At 60.4% G+C, this 17016-nt stretch overlaps 1 protein-coding gene across 19 annotated transcripts in view; it reads right to left on the reverse strand.

Moving 5' to 3' along the window:
- Positions 1–17016, reverse strand: part of ank3b (ankyrin 3b) — an 878328-nt gene that overhangs the window by 82311 nt on the left and 779001 nt on the right. For all 19 annotated transcript variants that reach the window (XM_085994929.1, XM_085994938.1, XM_085994933.1 and 16 more), the window contains one exon: positions 7113–7219. In XM_085994929.1, the coding sequence (XP_085851055.1) occupies positions 7113–7219 (107 nt within the window). The remainder of the gene's footprint in view (positions 1–7112; positions 7220–17016) is intronic.

The raw sequence follows: 17016 nt of genomic DNA on the forward strand, positions 1-17016 counted from the left end.
GTCCCAAATAGGACACGTGTGAAAAGGAGCAAGTTGACTGACTATTCCAGCATTGTCGCAAGTGAGCGAGAGATACAGTTGAGTACATTCAAGGCTGGGATCGATAGATTTTTGGACTTGAAGGACATCAAGGGATATGGAGATCGGGAGGGAAAGTGGAGTTAAGGTCAAAGATCAGCCATGATCTTATTGAATGGTGGAGCAGGCTCGAGGGGCCGTATGGCCACACCACACACCACACACACACACACCACACACACACCCACACCACACACACCACCACACACGCACGCACCACCCACACACCACACACCACACACACAAACCACACACACACAACACACACACACCAACCACACCACCACCCACACCACACACACACCACACAACACAACACACACACCCCACACCAACCACACACCACACACCCCCACACCACACCAACCACACACGCCAACCACACACCAACACCACCACCCACACACAACCACCCACACACAACCACCCACACCACACACCACCCACACACACACACCACACACCCCACACACACACCCCACACCACACACCCACCCACACACACCACACACCACCCACACCCACCACAACCCCACACCACCACACACCACACCACACAACACACACCACACACACCAACCACACACACACCACACACACCCACCACACCACACCACCACACACACCCCACCACACACCACACACACCACCGCCCACACACACACCACACACACACCACCCACACACACACCACACACACACACCACCACCCACACACACACACCACACACCACACCCACCCCACAACCACACACACCACACACCCACCACACACCCACCACACACACAACACCACACACACCAACCACACACACACCACACACCCCACACACACCACACACACACACAAACACACCACACACACACCAACCACACCACACACACACCCCACACCCACCCACACACACACACACACCACACACCACACACCACACACACCAACCACACCACACACCACACCCCACACACACCACCACCCACCCCACAACCACCCACACACACCAACCACACACACCAACACCACCACACACCCCACACACACACAAACACACCACACACACCAACCACACACCACACCCACCCCACAACCACCCACACACACACCACACACACACACAACCACACACCACACACCCACCACACACACAACCACACACACCACACACACCAACCACACACACCACACACCAAACACACCCCACACACACCACCACCCACCCCACAACCACCCACACACACACACCACACACCCCACACCACACACACACCCCACACCACACACAAACACACCACACACACCAACCACACACCCCACACCCCACACCACACACACCAACCACACACACCACACACCCCACACACCACACACACCCACCACACACACACCACACACCCACCCACACACACACCACACACCACACCCACCCCACAACCACCCACACACACACACACCACACACACACAACCACACACCACACACCCACCACACACACACCACACACCCCACACCACACACACACCACACACCAAACACACCCCACACACACCACCACCCACCCCACAACCACCCACACACACACACCACACACACACACACCACACACCCCACACCACACACCCCACACCACACACAAACACACCACACACACCAACCACACACCCCACACCACACACACCAACCACACACACCACACACCCCACACCCCACACACCCACCACACACACACCACACACCCCACACACCCACCACACACCACACCCACCCCACAACCACCCACACACACACCACACACACACAACCACACACCACACACCCACCACACACACACCCCACACACCACACACCAAACACACCACCACCCACCCCACAACCACCCACACACACCACACACACACACACACACACCACACACCCCACACCACACACAAACACACCACACACCCCACACCACACACAAACACACCACACACACCAACCACACACCCCACACCCCACACACACCAACCACACACACACCACACACCCACCACACACACACCACACACCCCACACACCAACCACACACACACCCCACACACACCACCACCCACCCCACAACCACCCACACACACACACCACACACACACACACCACACACACCCCACACCACACACACCAACCACACACACCAACCACACACACACCACACACCCCACACACCAACACCACACACCACACCACCACACACACCAACCACACCCACCACACACACACCACACACCCCACACACCACACCACCCACACACCCCACACCACACACACACCACACCCACCAACCACACACACACCACACACACCCCACACACCAACCACACACACCACCACACACCCCACAAACACACCACACACACCAACCACACACACCACACCACCACCCACACCACCCACACACACCACACCAACCACACCACACACACACCACACCCACACCACAACCACCCACACACACCACACACACACCACCCACACACACACCAACCACCCACACACACCACACACACACCACCACCCACACACACACACCACACCCACCCCACAACCACCCACACACACCACACACCCACACCACACCCCACCACACACACACCACACCCCACACACCAACACACCACACCACACACACACAAACACACCACACACACCAACCACACACACACCACACACCACCACCCACACCACACACCCCACACCAACCACACCACACACCCCACACCCACACACCACCCACACCACACCCACCAACCACACACACCACACCCCACACACCAACACACCACACCACACACACACAAACACACCACACACACCAACCACACACACACCACACACCACCACCCACACCACACACCCCACACCAACCACACCACACACCCCACACCCACACACCACCCACACCACACCCACCAACCACACACACCAACCACACACACCAACCACACACACCAACCACACCACACACCAACACCACAACACACCAAACACACCACACACAACACCCACACACCACCACCACCCACACACCACACCAACCACCCACACACCACACCAACCACCCACACACCCCACACACCCACCACACACACACCAACACCACACACCAAGCCACACACACAACCACACACACCCCACACCACACCCCACACCACCACACACCCACCACCACACCACACACCACCCACCACACAAACCACACCCACCACACACCACCACACCAACCACACCCACCCCACACACCACACACACACCACACACACACCACAAACACACCACAAACACACCACACACCACCCACACACCCACCACACCCACACAACACACACACACACAACCACACCACCCACCCACACCACACACACCCACACCACACACACACAACCACACCACCCACACACCACACCCACCTCACACACCACACACCCAACACCACACACCAAGCCACACACACAACCACACACACCCCACACCACACCCCACACCACCCACCCCACACACACACCACACCCACCACCACACCACACACCACACACACACCACACCCCACCCACCACACAAACCACACCCACCACACACCACCACACCCACCCCACACACCACACACACACCACACCACACACCACAACCACACCACACACCACACACCACACACACCACAAACACACCACACAACCAACCACACCCACCCCACACACCACAAACACACCACACACCACCCACAACCACACCACACACCACCCACACACCCACCACACCCACACCACACAACACACACACAACCACACCACACAACCACCCACACCACACACCACACACACCAACCACACACACACACAACCACACCACCCACACACCACACCCACCTCACACCCCACACCAACCACACCACACACACCCACCCACCACACACACCAACCACACACACACACCACACACACCCACCACACACCAACCACACACACCACACACACACCACCCAAACACACCACACCACCCACCACACACCACCCACACCACACACACCACACACACCCCACAACACACACCCCACACACACACCCCCACCACACACACACACACACCCCACACACACACCCCACACACCACACACCACCCACACACCACACACCACCCACACACCACACCCACACCCCACACCACACAACCCACACACACCACCCACACCACCCACACACACCACCCACACACACCACCCACACACACCACCCACACACACCACCCACACCACCCACACACACCACCCACACACACCACCCACACACACCACCCACACACACCACCCACACACACCACCCACACCACCCACACACACCACCCACACACACCACCCACACACACCACCCACACACACCACCCACACACACACCACACAACACATTCTAAACCTGAATCTGCCACACCCTGCCCATTATGCTGGAGAACTTTGACCTCAAAGGCAAGTGGGCAAGGGTGAGGCCACTCTTCGCTTGACTGCAATGTAATCTTGGTTCCAATTTTAACCTTGGTGTATAAACAGGTTACAATCTACACTGCACTGTATGAATTAGTGTACCAGCTTCCTCACTATGAACTGAAGCAGGAAATGACATTTCTAGGCTATTGTTAGCAGACCACTAAAATTAATGAGGTGTGAAGGGCATGGCAAAACTGTAAGGACCCCTACAGTATGCTGCACTGCTCCTTTAAATTTACTTTCTTTTTTAATTGTCTATTTCCCATTTTCTTCCTCCTTGAAAACACTGGTAGCCATAAACTCTCTCACCCAAGTGACAAGTCTTCACTCGATCGCCTAGACTACGAGTGCTGGCAGGATGCTTGACCGCTGAAGGGGGCACAGCCGAGCACCAATCCCGCCCTTACCTGACAATCACACTTGATTAACACTCGGGAGATACTGGATGGCGCTTGGGAGTGGGATTCCTGCCCTCCCTAGCCCGGGGACGCAGAGGTCGATCGGAACTCCCGCCCCAGCCAAGATCAGCTTGCAGACCAACAAGTGAGCCCAGGACCTTTCTTGGTCTTTCTTGACTCAGTCCCACGCTGTGTCTTTATAAGCATTCAGCACCTGGGGGGACAGTTTCTAATTTTTAAACTTTACTTTAACAGAAAAAATTTGCATTTTCACAAACTCGAGACGTCTCAAAGTGCTTTACAGCCAATGAAGTACTTTTGAAGTGTAGTCACTGCTGGAACGTAGGAAACACAGCCGCCAATTTGCACACAGCAAGCTCCCACAAAACAGCACTGAGATAATGGCCAGATAACCTGCTTTAGTGATGTTGGTTGAGTGATAAATACTGTATTGGGCAAGACATCAGGGAGAACTCTTTTGGTCTTGAGGTTTAACATCTCATCCGAAAGACGGCACCTACAACAATGCAGCTCTCCCTCAGTACTGCGCTGGAGTGTTAGTCTAGATTTTGTGCTCAAGTCTCTGGAGTGGAACCTGAACCGAGGAGAGAGTGCTACCCACTGAACCCTGGCCAATACCAGCAAAGGTTTAGATTGCTGCCTGAATTTGTGCCTTTGTAATAGTCGGAAATATTGTCGTTTTAAGTGCGCATGACTTCATTTACCCTTTAGACTTTACAGGGTGTTTGGACAATGTCTTGAACAACGAACAAACAAACAAAAGAGAAATTTGAACAATGAGCCAAACTTGGTCAGCATCTTAGGTATACCCAGAAAACATAAATTGTATAAAACTACACCAGGTGCTACGGCAGAAATATTGAATGGACAATTCACATCAGTTTTCACAAGGAAGAAAAGTAGAAACAGTAGAAAAATTCCAGTCATAGCAAATAGAGCTAAGTGATCCCCATCCAGCACATCGAGCCTGAACCAGGGAGTAGGAGTACATCCTAGAATCCTCAAGGAATTAAAGGAGGAAATTGGTGATTCTTTGACAGATGTTTCACAGACCTCCATAAATATTGGAGCAGAACGTGAGGAGTGGAGCATGGCGAATGCAGTTTCAGAACACCAAGAACAGAGTAAAGCAGAAACATGGTACTTACTGGTAAGCTAACCAAATATCTCCAGTGGAAAAAGTGTTTTTGAAAGCATTTTACGACATGCTACAAATGAACATTTAAAGAGCAGTTATTATAGGGAGCCATCAGCATGGTTCTGGAAGTAATAAGTCACGCTTTACAAAGCTACTAGAATTTTCCGAGGGGGTAACTAAGCCGGTGATGAGGGTAATCCAGTAGACGTAAGTTACTTGGACGTTTGAAGACGTCTCACAAGCGCTTCACGTGAGACTAGCAGGAAAGGTTAAGGGTCATGGAAAAGTTGACCAATTGACTAGCTAGATTAAGAATTGGCTTCGCAACAGAAGATGGGGGGTGGGGGGGGGGGAAGAGATATAAATGGGAAATGCTCTGCCAGGGATAAAACAACAAGTGTTATTCCAGGGCCCCTGCTGTTTACTTGTGTAGCCTACCTGTGCTTTCAACTTCGCCTTACAGGTTTGCTACTATGGGCCAACAAACCATATATGCGAAAGCCGCACTGACGTAATGCCACTTCACTAAATACCACCTTGCCAACAGGAAGAAAAACGGAGTCCATCTCTAGTTTTGTCACTAGCTGTCCTGTTCTGGCTTTCATCAGAGTTTATTTTGTTGGAAACTGGTACACCAATGTATTGTGCCAGGGAATGGCAGGGCACAGGTGCATAGCTGGGATCTTCCACCTGATTGGTCCTTGATTTCAAGTGAGTGGTCAGGGAGGGGGGTGGGGTGTGCCCCAAGCAGAACTCCCTCCAACCTGGTGGGACAGGACAACCCAAAGCTTCACGTTTCCCTTGCTACCAGGGATGCAGTCTTAGCATCTAGCAATGTGAATGCTGTTGTGGGGAAAACAAAAACACGAAAGGGGGAAAAAAACCTAACATTTAGTCAGCATGAAAATTTATACATGTGAAGATGTGACATTTCACACATCGCGCTGGATGGCGTGGACTGCAACCTACCCAGAATGGATGGGGCTGGAAACGAGGTTGACGTTGTCTAGTGTATCAGCCGTCCAGCTGAACCTTTTCAAAGAGTCGCTGTCATACTCCCTGGAAACTGCGAGATGCTGTGACAAAAAATGTTGAGGGGAAAATATATTGAGTCATGAAAGTACAGATGCTTTTATATATCAAAGCCAGTAAAAAAAAGTGATTACTCTTCCTCCAAAATTCAGGGGTTTAAAGAATTAGGAACACAGAAAATGGAGGAGGTCATTTAGCCCCTCGGGCCTGCTCCGCCATTCAATCAGATCATGGCAGATCTGTACCTCAACTCCATTTACCCACCTTTGTTCCATATCCCTTGAAATCTTTACCCAACAAAAATGAACACAACTAACTTCAAAAAACACCAAGGATTATTGCACACACACATTTTGGGCTCAATCCAGTGGTGTTCAGATGGTGAGGCACATGGGCATGAGGAAATACATTTCAACAAAAACCAGAGATATTAAACCTTCACTTGCCACTTCTATAGGCTTGTGTTCACAAAATGGCCAACCCAGATTTATTTGCAACTGCAACATTAGAGAGTAAAGGGATAGCGCTCATAATAGGAACATGCTGCAGGCCACCAAACAGTCAAAGAAAGTGACTGGTGCAGTTTGGTGGGAGATGATAAGTGCTAAGTCTTCAACTGTAATCCTAGCAGATTTCAATCTTCCTCATAGGCGACTGGAGTGCACAATGGAACAGTCTGCATTTGAATGAGAATTTATTGAAATTGTGATAGACTTGTTTCTAAGACAGTACGTTAAGAAACCCACAAGGGGTAATGCAATACTAGATTTTGTGCTAATGAATGAGGAGGGAACAAGAAGCAAAGCAGAAGTGAGGGAGAATTTTGGGATCTAGTCGCCACAATATTCTGAATTCGGGTAGACATGAGGGTGAAAAACAAAAGGAAGCCAATTAAATAGCTAAATTATAAACAGGCTGATTTTAATGGTATGACAGAATGCATGGGATGGGAAAATGGGAAGAGATAGTGGCAGGAAAGCAGAATAGTTTCAAAGGGATAGTTTTAAGATGCAAAAGGAATTTATCCTTGAAATAGGTCAGGGGCAGAAAAAAATGAGTAAGATGAGTTTGGCTTGGTAACAAATTGTGAAAGGCTTTCGGGAGGAGAAAGAAAAAGCATATAAAACATTTTTATGCTCAGGAAAGGACCAGGATAGGGAGATTTATAAAGATAGGATGTGGAATACCATGAAACTGGGGGCTGAAAGAGTGTACTGATGAAAACAGGGCTGGAAACAAAGAACAACAAAACATTCTTTAAGTATGTCAGGAGTAAACAAAGGGTGTAAAGAGGGATTGGCCCACTAAAATATGACAATGGGGAAGTGGTGAAGATAAAGAAATTGCTGAAGTATTTAACTGTTACTTTCAACAGAGTTCACAAAAGAAATGGGGGGGTTAAATGCCAGGATTGGGGTACAGTTTAAAGGTGAATGTAGACTGAAAATGTTTTAAGTCATAAGGAGAGGACATATTGGCGAGGTTGTTGAAGGTCAAGGTAGATGAGGCTCCTGGCTCGGACAACTTTCATCCCAAGGTACTGAAGGAATTGGCTCAAAAGACTAAGTATGTCAGGAGTGGTTATTTTTCAAAATTCACTGGACTCGGGCCATATCCCAGAGGACAGGAAAATAGCAAATGTGACTCCAGTCTTCGAAATATGGGTGGGGTGAACCATCAAATTATAGACACGCAAGCCTCACAAGTATTACGAGGGATAATATAAAAGAGAGCACCTTAAAAGGGAATGAGCTAATCAGAGTCAGTCAGCATGGTTTTAGGAGTGGGAAATCATACTTGACTAATTTATTGGATTTCTTTGAGATGAGAGATAGTGGATGTTATCTACCTAGATTTCAGGAAGGTGCTGTCCCTCATAATAGGCTGCTGGACAAGGTCCAAGTCCATGGGATGAATGGAAATGTATCAAATGGATTAGCAAATAGTTGTTTGGTAGACAATGAGTTGTAGAGTGCATGGGCAGGTATCTGGTTGGTAGCCAGTTACCAGTGGAGTGTCACATGACTCAGTGTTGGGGACACTGCTGTTTATAATTTTTTAATAAATGGTTTAGAGGAAGGAATTATGCACAAAGTGTCCAAATTTGCAGATAATGGGAGCAGTGGAAAATGATGAAAATCAATATCAGCTTTACAGCCAAGTGGGAAATGCCCTTCGATGTCCTGACTGCCACGATATATATAGAGCAATTTGTGAAGTTGGAGTGGCCGGGAAACCCAGAAATGCGTTTAAGCAACGCGGAGATCCTGCCGACTTCAACAGCAGGACCTCATTTCATGGTTTTTTTCTCTGTTTCCCAGCCGGCAGCCAGCCAGGTTGAGAGGCTGTTGAGCAGACAGGCAGGAAGGCCTGCGATGGTAGGCCATAGCCGGGGAGCGGAGAAGAAGGGGGGAGAGAGATCGCTCGCGGCTGGAAGGTCGGGGGGGGGGGGGGGGGGGGAGATCGCTCGCGGCTGGAAGGTCGGTGGGGGGGGGGGGGGGGGGAAGATCGCTCGCGGCTGGAAGGTCGGGGGGGGGAGATCGCTCGCGGCTGGAAGGTCGGGGGGGGGAGATCGCTCGCGGCTGGAAGGTCGGGGGGGGGAGATCGCTCGCGGCTGGAAGGTCGGGGAGGGAGATCGCTCGCGGCTGGAAGGTCGGGGGGGGGGAGATCGCTCGCGGCTGGAAGGTCGGGGGGGGGAGATCGCTCGCGGCTGGAAGGTCGGGGGGGGAGATCGCTCGCGGCTGGAAGGTCGGGGGGGAGATCGCTCGCGGCTGGAAGGTCGGGGGGGAGATCGCTCGCGGCTGGAAGGTCAGGGGGGGAGAGATCGCTCGCGGCTGGAAGGTCGGGGGGGGGGAGATCGCTCGCGGCTGGAAGGTCGGGGGGGAGATCGCTCGCGGCTGGAAGGTCGGGGGGGGGGAGATCGCTCGTGGCTGGGGAGATCGCTCGCGGCTGGAAGGTCGGGGGGAGATCGCTCGCGGCTGGAAGGTCGGGGGGGGAGATCGCTCGCGGCTGGAAGGTCGGGGGGAGATCGCTCGCGGCTGGAAGGTCGGGGGGGAGATCGCTCGCGGCTGGAAGGTCGGGGGGGAGATCGCTCGCGGCTGGAAGGTCGGGGGGAGATCGCTCGCGGCTGGAAGGTCGGGGGGGGGGGGAGATCGCTCGCGGCTGGAAGGTCGGGGGGAGATCGCTCGCGGCTGGAAGGTCGGGGGGGGAGATCGCTCGCGGCTGGAAGGTCGGGGGGAGATCGCTCGCGGCTGGAAGGTCGGGGGGGAGATCGCTCGCGGCTGGAAGGTCGGGGGGAGATCGCTCGCGGCTGGAAGGTCGGGGGGGGAGATCGCTCGCGGCTGGAAGGTCGGGGGGAGATCGCTCGCGGCTGGAAGGTCGGGGGGGAGATCGCTCGCGGCTGGAAGGTCGGGGGGGGGAGATCGCTCGCGGCTGGAAGGTCGGGGGGAGATCGCTCGCGGCTGGAAGGTCGGGGGGGGAGATCGCTCGCGGCTGGAAGGTCGGGGGGAGATCGCTCGCGGCTGGAAGGTCGGGGGGGAAGATCGCTCGCGGCTGGGGAGATCGCTCGCGGCTGGAAGGTCGGGGGGGGAGATCGCTCGCGGCTGGAAGGTCGGGGGGAGATCGCTCGCGGCTGGAAGGTCGGGGGGGGGAGATCGCTCGCGGCTGGAAGGTCGGGGGGGGAGATCGCTCGCGGCTGGAAGGTCGGGGGGGGGAGATCGCTCGCGGCTGGAAGGTCGGGGGGGGGAGATCGCTCGCGGCTGGAAGGTCGGGGGGAGATCGCTCGCGGCTGGAAGGTCGGGGGGGGAGATCGCTCGCGGCTGGAAGGTCGGGGGGAGATCGCTCGCGGCTGGAAGGTCGGGGGGGAAGATCGCTCGCGGCTGGGGAGATCGCTCGCGGCTGGAAGGTCGGGGGGGGAGATCGCTCGCGGCTGGAAGGTCGGGGGGAGATCGCTCGCGGCTGGAAGGTCGGGGGGGGGGGAGATCGCTCGCGGCTGGAAGGTCGGGGGGGAGATCGCTCGCGGCTGGAAGGTCGGGGGGGGGAGATCGCTCGTGGCTGGGGAGATCGCTCGCGGCTGGAAGGTCGGGGGGAGATCGCTCGCGGCTGGAAGGTCGGGGGGGGAGATCGCTCGCGGCTGGAAGGTCGGGGGGAGATCGCTCGCGGCTGGAAGGTCGGGGGGGAGATCGCTCGCGGCTGGAAGGTCGGGGGGGAGATCGCTCGCGGCTGGAAGGTCGGGGGGAGATCGCTCGCGGCTGGAAGGTCGGGGGGGGGGGAGATCGCTCGCGGCTGGAAGGTCGGGGGGAGATCGCTCGCGGCTGGAAGGTCGGGGGGGGAGATCGCTCGCGGCTGGAAGGTCGGGGGGAGATCGCTCGCGGCTGGAAGGTCGGGGGGGAGATCGCTCGCGGCTGGAAGGTCGGGGGGAGATCGCTCGCGGCTGGAAGGTCGGGGGGGGAGATCGCTCGCGGCTGGAAGGTCGGGGGGAGATCGCTCGCGGCTGGAAGGTCGGGGGGGAGATCGCTCGCGGCTGGAAGGTCGGGGGGAGATCGCTCGCGGCTGGAAGGTCGGGGGGGGGAGATCGCTCGCGGCTGGAAGGTCGGGGGGGGGAGATCGCTCGCGGCTGGAAGGTCGGGGGGGGGAGATCGCTCGCGGCTGGAAGGTCGGGGGGGGAGATCGCTCGCGGCTGGAAGGTCGGGGGGAGATCGCTCGCGGCTGGAAGGTCGGGGGGGGAAGATCGCTCGCGGCTGGGGAGATCGCTCGCGGCCGGAAGGTCGGGGGGGGAGATCGCTCGCGGCCGGAAGGTCGGGGGGAGATCGCTCGCGGCCGGAAGGTCGGGGGGGGAGATCGCTCGCGGCCGGAAGGTCGGGGGGAGATCGCTCGCGGCCGGAAGGTCGGGGGGGGAGATCGCTCGCGGCTGGGGAGATCGCTCGCGGCTGGGGAGATCGCTCGCGGCTGGGGAGATCGCTCGCGGCTGGGGAGATCGCTCGCGGCCGGAAGGTCGGGGGGGGGAGATCGCTCGCGGCCGGAAGGTCGGGGGGGGGAGATCGCTCGCGGCCGGAAGGTCGGGGGGGGGAGATCGCTCGCGGACGGAAGGTCGGGGGGGGGAGATCGCTCGCGGACGGAAGGTCGGGGGGGGGGAGATCGCTCGCGGACGGAAGGTCGGGGGGGGGAGATCGCTCGCGGACGGAAGGTCGGGGGGGGGAGATCGCTCGCGGACGGAAGGTCGGGGGGGGGAGATCGCTCGCGGACGGAAGGTCGGGGGGGGGAGATCGCTCGCGGACGGAAGGTCGGGGGGGGGAGATCGCTCGCGGACGGAAGGTCGGGGGGGGAGAGATCGCTCGCGGACGGAAGGTCGGGGGGGAGAGATCGCTCGCGGACGGAAGGTCGGGGGGGAGAGATCGCTCGCGGACGGAAGGTCGGGGGGGAGAGATCGCTCGCGGACGGAAGGTCGGGGGGGAGAGATCGCTCGCGGACGGAAGGTCGGGGGGGAGAGATCGCTCGCGGACGGAAGGTCGGGGGGGAGAGATCGCTCGCGGACGGAAGGTCGGGGGGGAGAGATCGCTCGCGGACGGAAGGTCGGGGGGGAGAGATCGCTCGCGGACGGAAGGTCGGGGGGGAGAGATCGCTCGCGGACGGAAGGTCGGGGGGGAGAGATCGCTCGCGGACGGAAGGTCGGGGGGGAGAGATCGCTCGCGGACGGAAGGTCGGGGGGGAGAGATCGCTCGCGGACGGAAGGTCGGGGGGGAGAGATCGCTCGCGGACGGAAGGTCGGGGGGGAGAGATCGCTCGCGGACGGAAGGTCGGGGGGGAGAGATCGCTCGCGGACGGAAGGTCGGGGGGGAGAGATCGCTCGCGGACGGAAGGTCGGGGGGGAGAGATCGCTCGCGGACGGAAGGTCGGGGGGGAGAGATCGCTCGCGGACGGAAGGTCGGGGGGGAGAGATCGCTCGCGGACGGAAGGTCGGGGGGGAGAGATCGCTCGCGGACGGAAGGTCGGGGGGGAGAGATCGCTCGCGGACGGAAGGTCGGGGGGGAGAGATCGCTCGCGGACGGAAGGTCGGGGGGGAGAGATCGCTCGCGGACGGAAGGTCGGGGGGGAGAGATCGCTCGCGGACGGAAGGTCGGGGGGGAGAGATCGCTCGCGGACGGAAGGTCGGGGGGGAGAGATCGCTCGCGGACGGAAGGTCGGGGGGGAGAGATCGCTCGCGGACGGAAGGTCGGGGGGGAGAGATCGCTCGCGGACGGAAGGTCGGGGGGAGGGAGAGATCGCTCGCGGACGGAAGGTCGGGGGGGAGAGATCGCTCGCGGACGGAAGGTCGGGGGGGAGGGAGAGATCGCTCGCGGACGGAAGGTCGGGGGGGGAGAGATCGCTCGCGGACGGAAGGTCGGGGGGGGAGATCGCTCGCGGCTGGAAGGTCGGGGGGGGGAGATCGCTCGCGGCTGGAAGGTCGGGGGGAGATCGCTCGCGGCTGGAAGGTCGGGGGGGGGAGATCGCTCGCGGCTGGAAGGTCGGGGGGGGAGATCGCTCGCGGACGGAAGGTCGGGGGGGAGAGATCGCTCGCGGACGGAAGGTCGGGGGGGAGAGATCGCTCGCGGACGGAAGGTCGGGGGGGAGAGATCGCTCGCGGACGGAAGGTCGGGGGGGAGAGATCGCTCGCGGACGGAAGGTCGGGGGGGAGAGATCGCTCGCGGACGGAAGGTCGGGGGGGAGAGATCGCTCGCGGACGGAAGGTCGGGGGGGAGAGATCGCTCGCGGACGGAAGGTCGGGGGGGAGAGATCGCTCGCGGACGGAAGGTCGGGGGGGAGAGATCGCTCGCGGACGGAAGGTCGGGGGGGAGAGATCGCTCGCGGACGGAAGGTCGGGGGGGAGAGATCGCTCGCGGACGGAAGGTCGGGGGGGAGAGATCGCTCGCGGACGGAAGGTCGGGGGGGAGAGATCGCTCGCGGACGGAAGGTCGGGGGGGAGAGATCGCTCGCGGACGGAAGGTCGGGGGGGAGGAGAGATCGCTCGCGGACGGAAGGTCGGGGGGAGAGATCGCTCGCGGACGGAAGGTCGGGGGGGAGGGAGAGATCGCTCGCGGACGGAAGGTCGGGGGGGAGAGATCGCTCGCGGACGGAAGGTCGGGGGGGGAGATCGCTCGCGGCTGGAAGGTCGGGGGGGGGAGATCGCTCGCGGCTGGAAGGTCGGGGGGGGAGATCGCTCGCGGCTGGAAGGTCGGGGGAGATCGCTCGCGGCTGGAAGGTCGGGGGGGGGGAGATCGCTCGCGGCTGGAAGGTCGGGGGGGGAGATCGCTCGCGGCTGGAAGGTCGGGGGGGGGAGATCGCTCGCGGCTGGAAGGTCGGGGGGGGGAGATCGCTCGCGGCTGGAAGGTCGGGGGGAGATCGCTCGCGGCTGGAAGGTCGGGGGGGGAGATCGCTCGCGGCTGGAAGGTCGGGGGGAGATCGCTCGCGGCTGGAAGGTCGGGGGGGGAGATCGCTCGCGGCTGGAAGGTCGGGGGGAGATCGCTCGCGGCTGGAAGGTCGGGGGGGGGGGGAGATCGCTCGCGGCTGGAAGGTCGGGGGGGAGATCGCTCGCGGCTGGAAGGTCGGGGGGGGAGCGAGATCGCTCGTGGCTGGGGAGATCGCTCGCGGCTGGAAGGTCGGGGGGAGATCGCTCGCGGCTGGAAGGTCGGGGGGGAGATCGCTCGCGGCTGGAAGGTCGGGGGGAGATCGCTCGCGGCTGGAAGGTCGGGGGGGAGATCGCTCGCGGCTGGAAGGTCGGGGGGGGGGAGATCGCTCGCGGCTGGAAGGTCGGGGGGAGATCGCTCGCGGCTGGAAGGTCGGGGGGGGGGGAGATCGCTCGCGGCTGGAAGGTCGGGGGGAGATCGCTCGCGGCTGGAAGGTCGGGGGGGGAGATCGCTCGCGGCTGGAAGGTCGGGGGGAGATCGCTCGCGGCTGGAAGGTCGGGGGGGAGATCGCTCGCGGCTGGAAGGTCGGGGGGAGATCGCTCGCGGCTGGAAGGTCGGGGGGGGAGATCGCTCGCGGCTGGAAGGTCGGGGGGAGATCGCTCGCGGCTGGAAGGTCGGGGGGAGATCGCTCGCGGCTGGAAGGTCGGGGGGAGATCGCTCGCGGCTGGAAGGTCGGGGGGGGGGAGATCGCTCGCGGCTGGAAGGTCGGGGGGGGGAGATCGCTCGCGGCTGGTAAGGTCGGGGGGGGGAGATCGCTCGCGGCTGGAAGGTCGGGGGGGGGAGATCGCTCGCGGCTGGAAGGTCGGGGGGAGATCGCTCGCGGCTGGAAGGTCGGGGGGGGAAGATCGCTCGCGGCTGGGGAGATCGCTCGCGGCCGGAAGGTCGGGGGGGGAGATCGCTCGCGGGCCGGAAGGTCGGGGGGAGATCGCTCGCGGCCGGAAGGTCGGGGGGGGAGATCGCTCGCGGCCGGAAGGTCGGGGGGAGATCGCTCGCGGCCGGAAGGTCGGGGGGGGAGATCGCTCGCGGCTGGGGAGATCGCTCGCGGCTGGGGAGATCGCTCGCGGCTGGGGAGATCGCTCGCGGCCGGAAGGTCGGGGGGGGGAGATCGCTCGCGGCCGGAAGGTCGGGGGGGGGAGATCGCTCGCGGACGGAAGGTCGGGGGGGGGAGATCGCTCGCGGACGGAAGGTCGGGGGGGGGAGATCGCTCGCGGACGGAAGGTCGGGGGGGGAGATCGCTCGCGGACGGAAGGTCGGGGGGGGGAGATCGCTCGCGGACGGAAGGTCGGGGGGGGGGAGATCGCTCGCGGACGGAAGGTCGGGGGGGGGAGATCGCTCGCGGACGGAAGGTCGGGGGGGGGAGATCGCTCGCGGACGGAAGGTCGGGGGGGGAGAGATCGCTCGCGGACGGAAGGTCGGGGGGGAGAGATCGCTCGCGGACGGAAGGTCGGGGGGGAGAGATCGCTCGCGGACGGAAGGTCGGGGGGGAGAGATCGCTCGCGGACGGAAGGTCGGGGGGGAGAGATCGCTCGCGGACGGAAGGTCGGGGGGGAGAGATCGCTCGCGGACGGAAGGTCGGGGGGGAGAGATCGCTCGCGGACGGAAGGTCGGGGGGGAGAGATCGCTCGCGGACGGAAGGTCGGGGGGGAGAGATCGCTCGCGGACGGAAGGTCGGGGGGGAGAGATCGCTCGCGGACGGAAGGTCGGGGGGGAGAGATCGCTCGCGGACGGAAGGTCGGGGGGGAGAGATCGCTCGCGGACGGAAGGTCGGGGGGGAGAGATCGCTCGCGGACGGAAGGTCGGGGGGGAGAGATCGCTCGCGGACGGAAGGTCGGGGGGGAGAGATCGCTCGCGGACGGAAGGTCGGGGGGGAGAGATCGCTCGCGGACGGAAGGTCGGGGGGGAGAGATCGCTCGCGGACGGAAGGTCGGGGGGGAGAGATCGCTCGCGGACGGAAGGTCGGGGGGGAGAGATCGCTCGCGGACGGAAGGTCGGGGGGGAGAGATCGCTCGCGGACGGAAGGTCGGGGGGGAGAGATCGCTCGCGGACGGAAGGTCGGGGGGGAGAGATCGCTCGCGGACGGAAGGTCGGGGGGGAGAGATCGCTCGCGGACGGAAGGTCGGGGGGGAGAGATCGCTCGCGGACGGAAGGTCGGGGGGGAGAGATCGCTCGCGGACGGAAGGTCGGGGGGGAGAGATCGCTCGCGGACGGAAGGTCGGGGGGGAGGGAGAGATCGCTCGCGGACGGAAGGTCGGGGGAGAGATCGCTCGCGGACGGAAGGTCGGGAGGGAGGGAGAGATCGCTCGCGGACGGAAGGTCGGGGGGGAGAGATCGCTCGCGGACGGAAGGTCGGGGGGGAGAGATCGCTCGCGGACGGAAGGTCGGGGGGGAGAGATCGCTCG

This window comes from Somniosus microcephalus, chromosome 8, assembly GCF_052327205.1.
Source record: "Somniosus microcephalus isolate GS21.2 chromosome 8, FLI_Smic_1.0, whole genome shotgun sequence".
NCBI classification, from domain to species: Eukaryota; Metazoa; Chordata; class Chondrichthyes; order Squaliformes; family Somniosidae; genus Somniosus; species Somniosus microcephalus.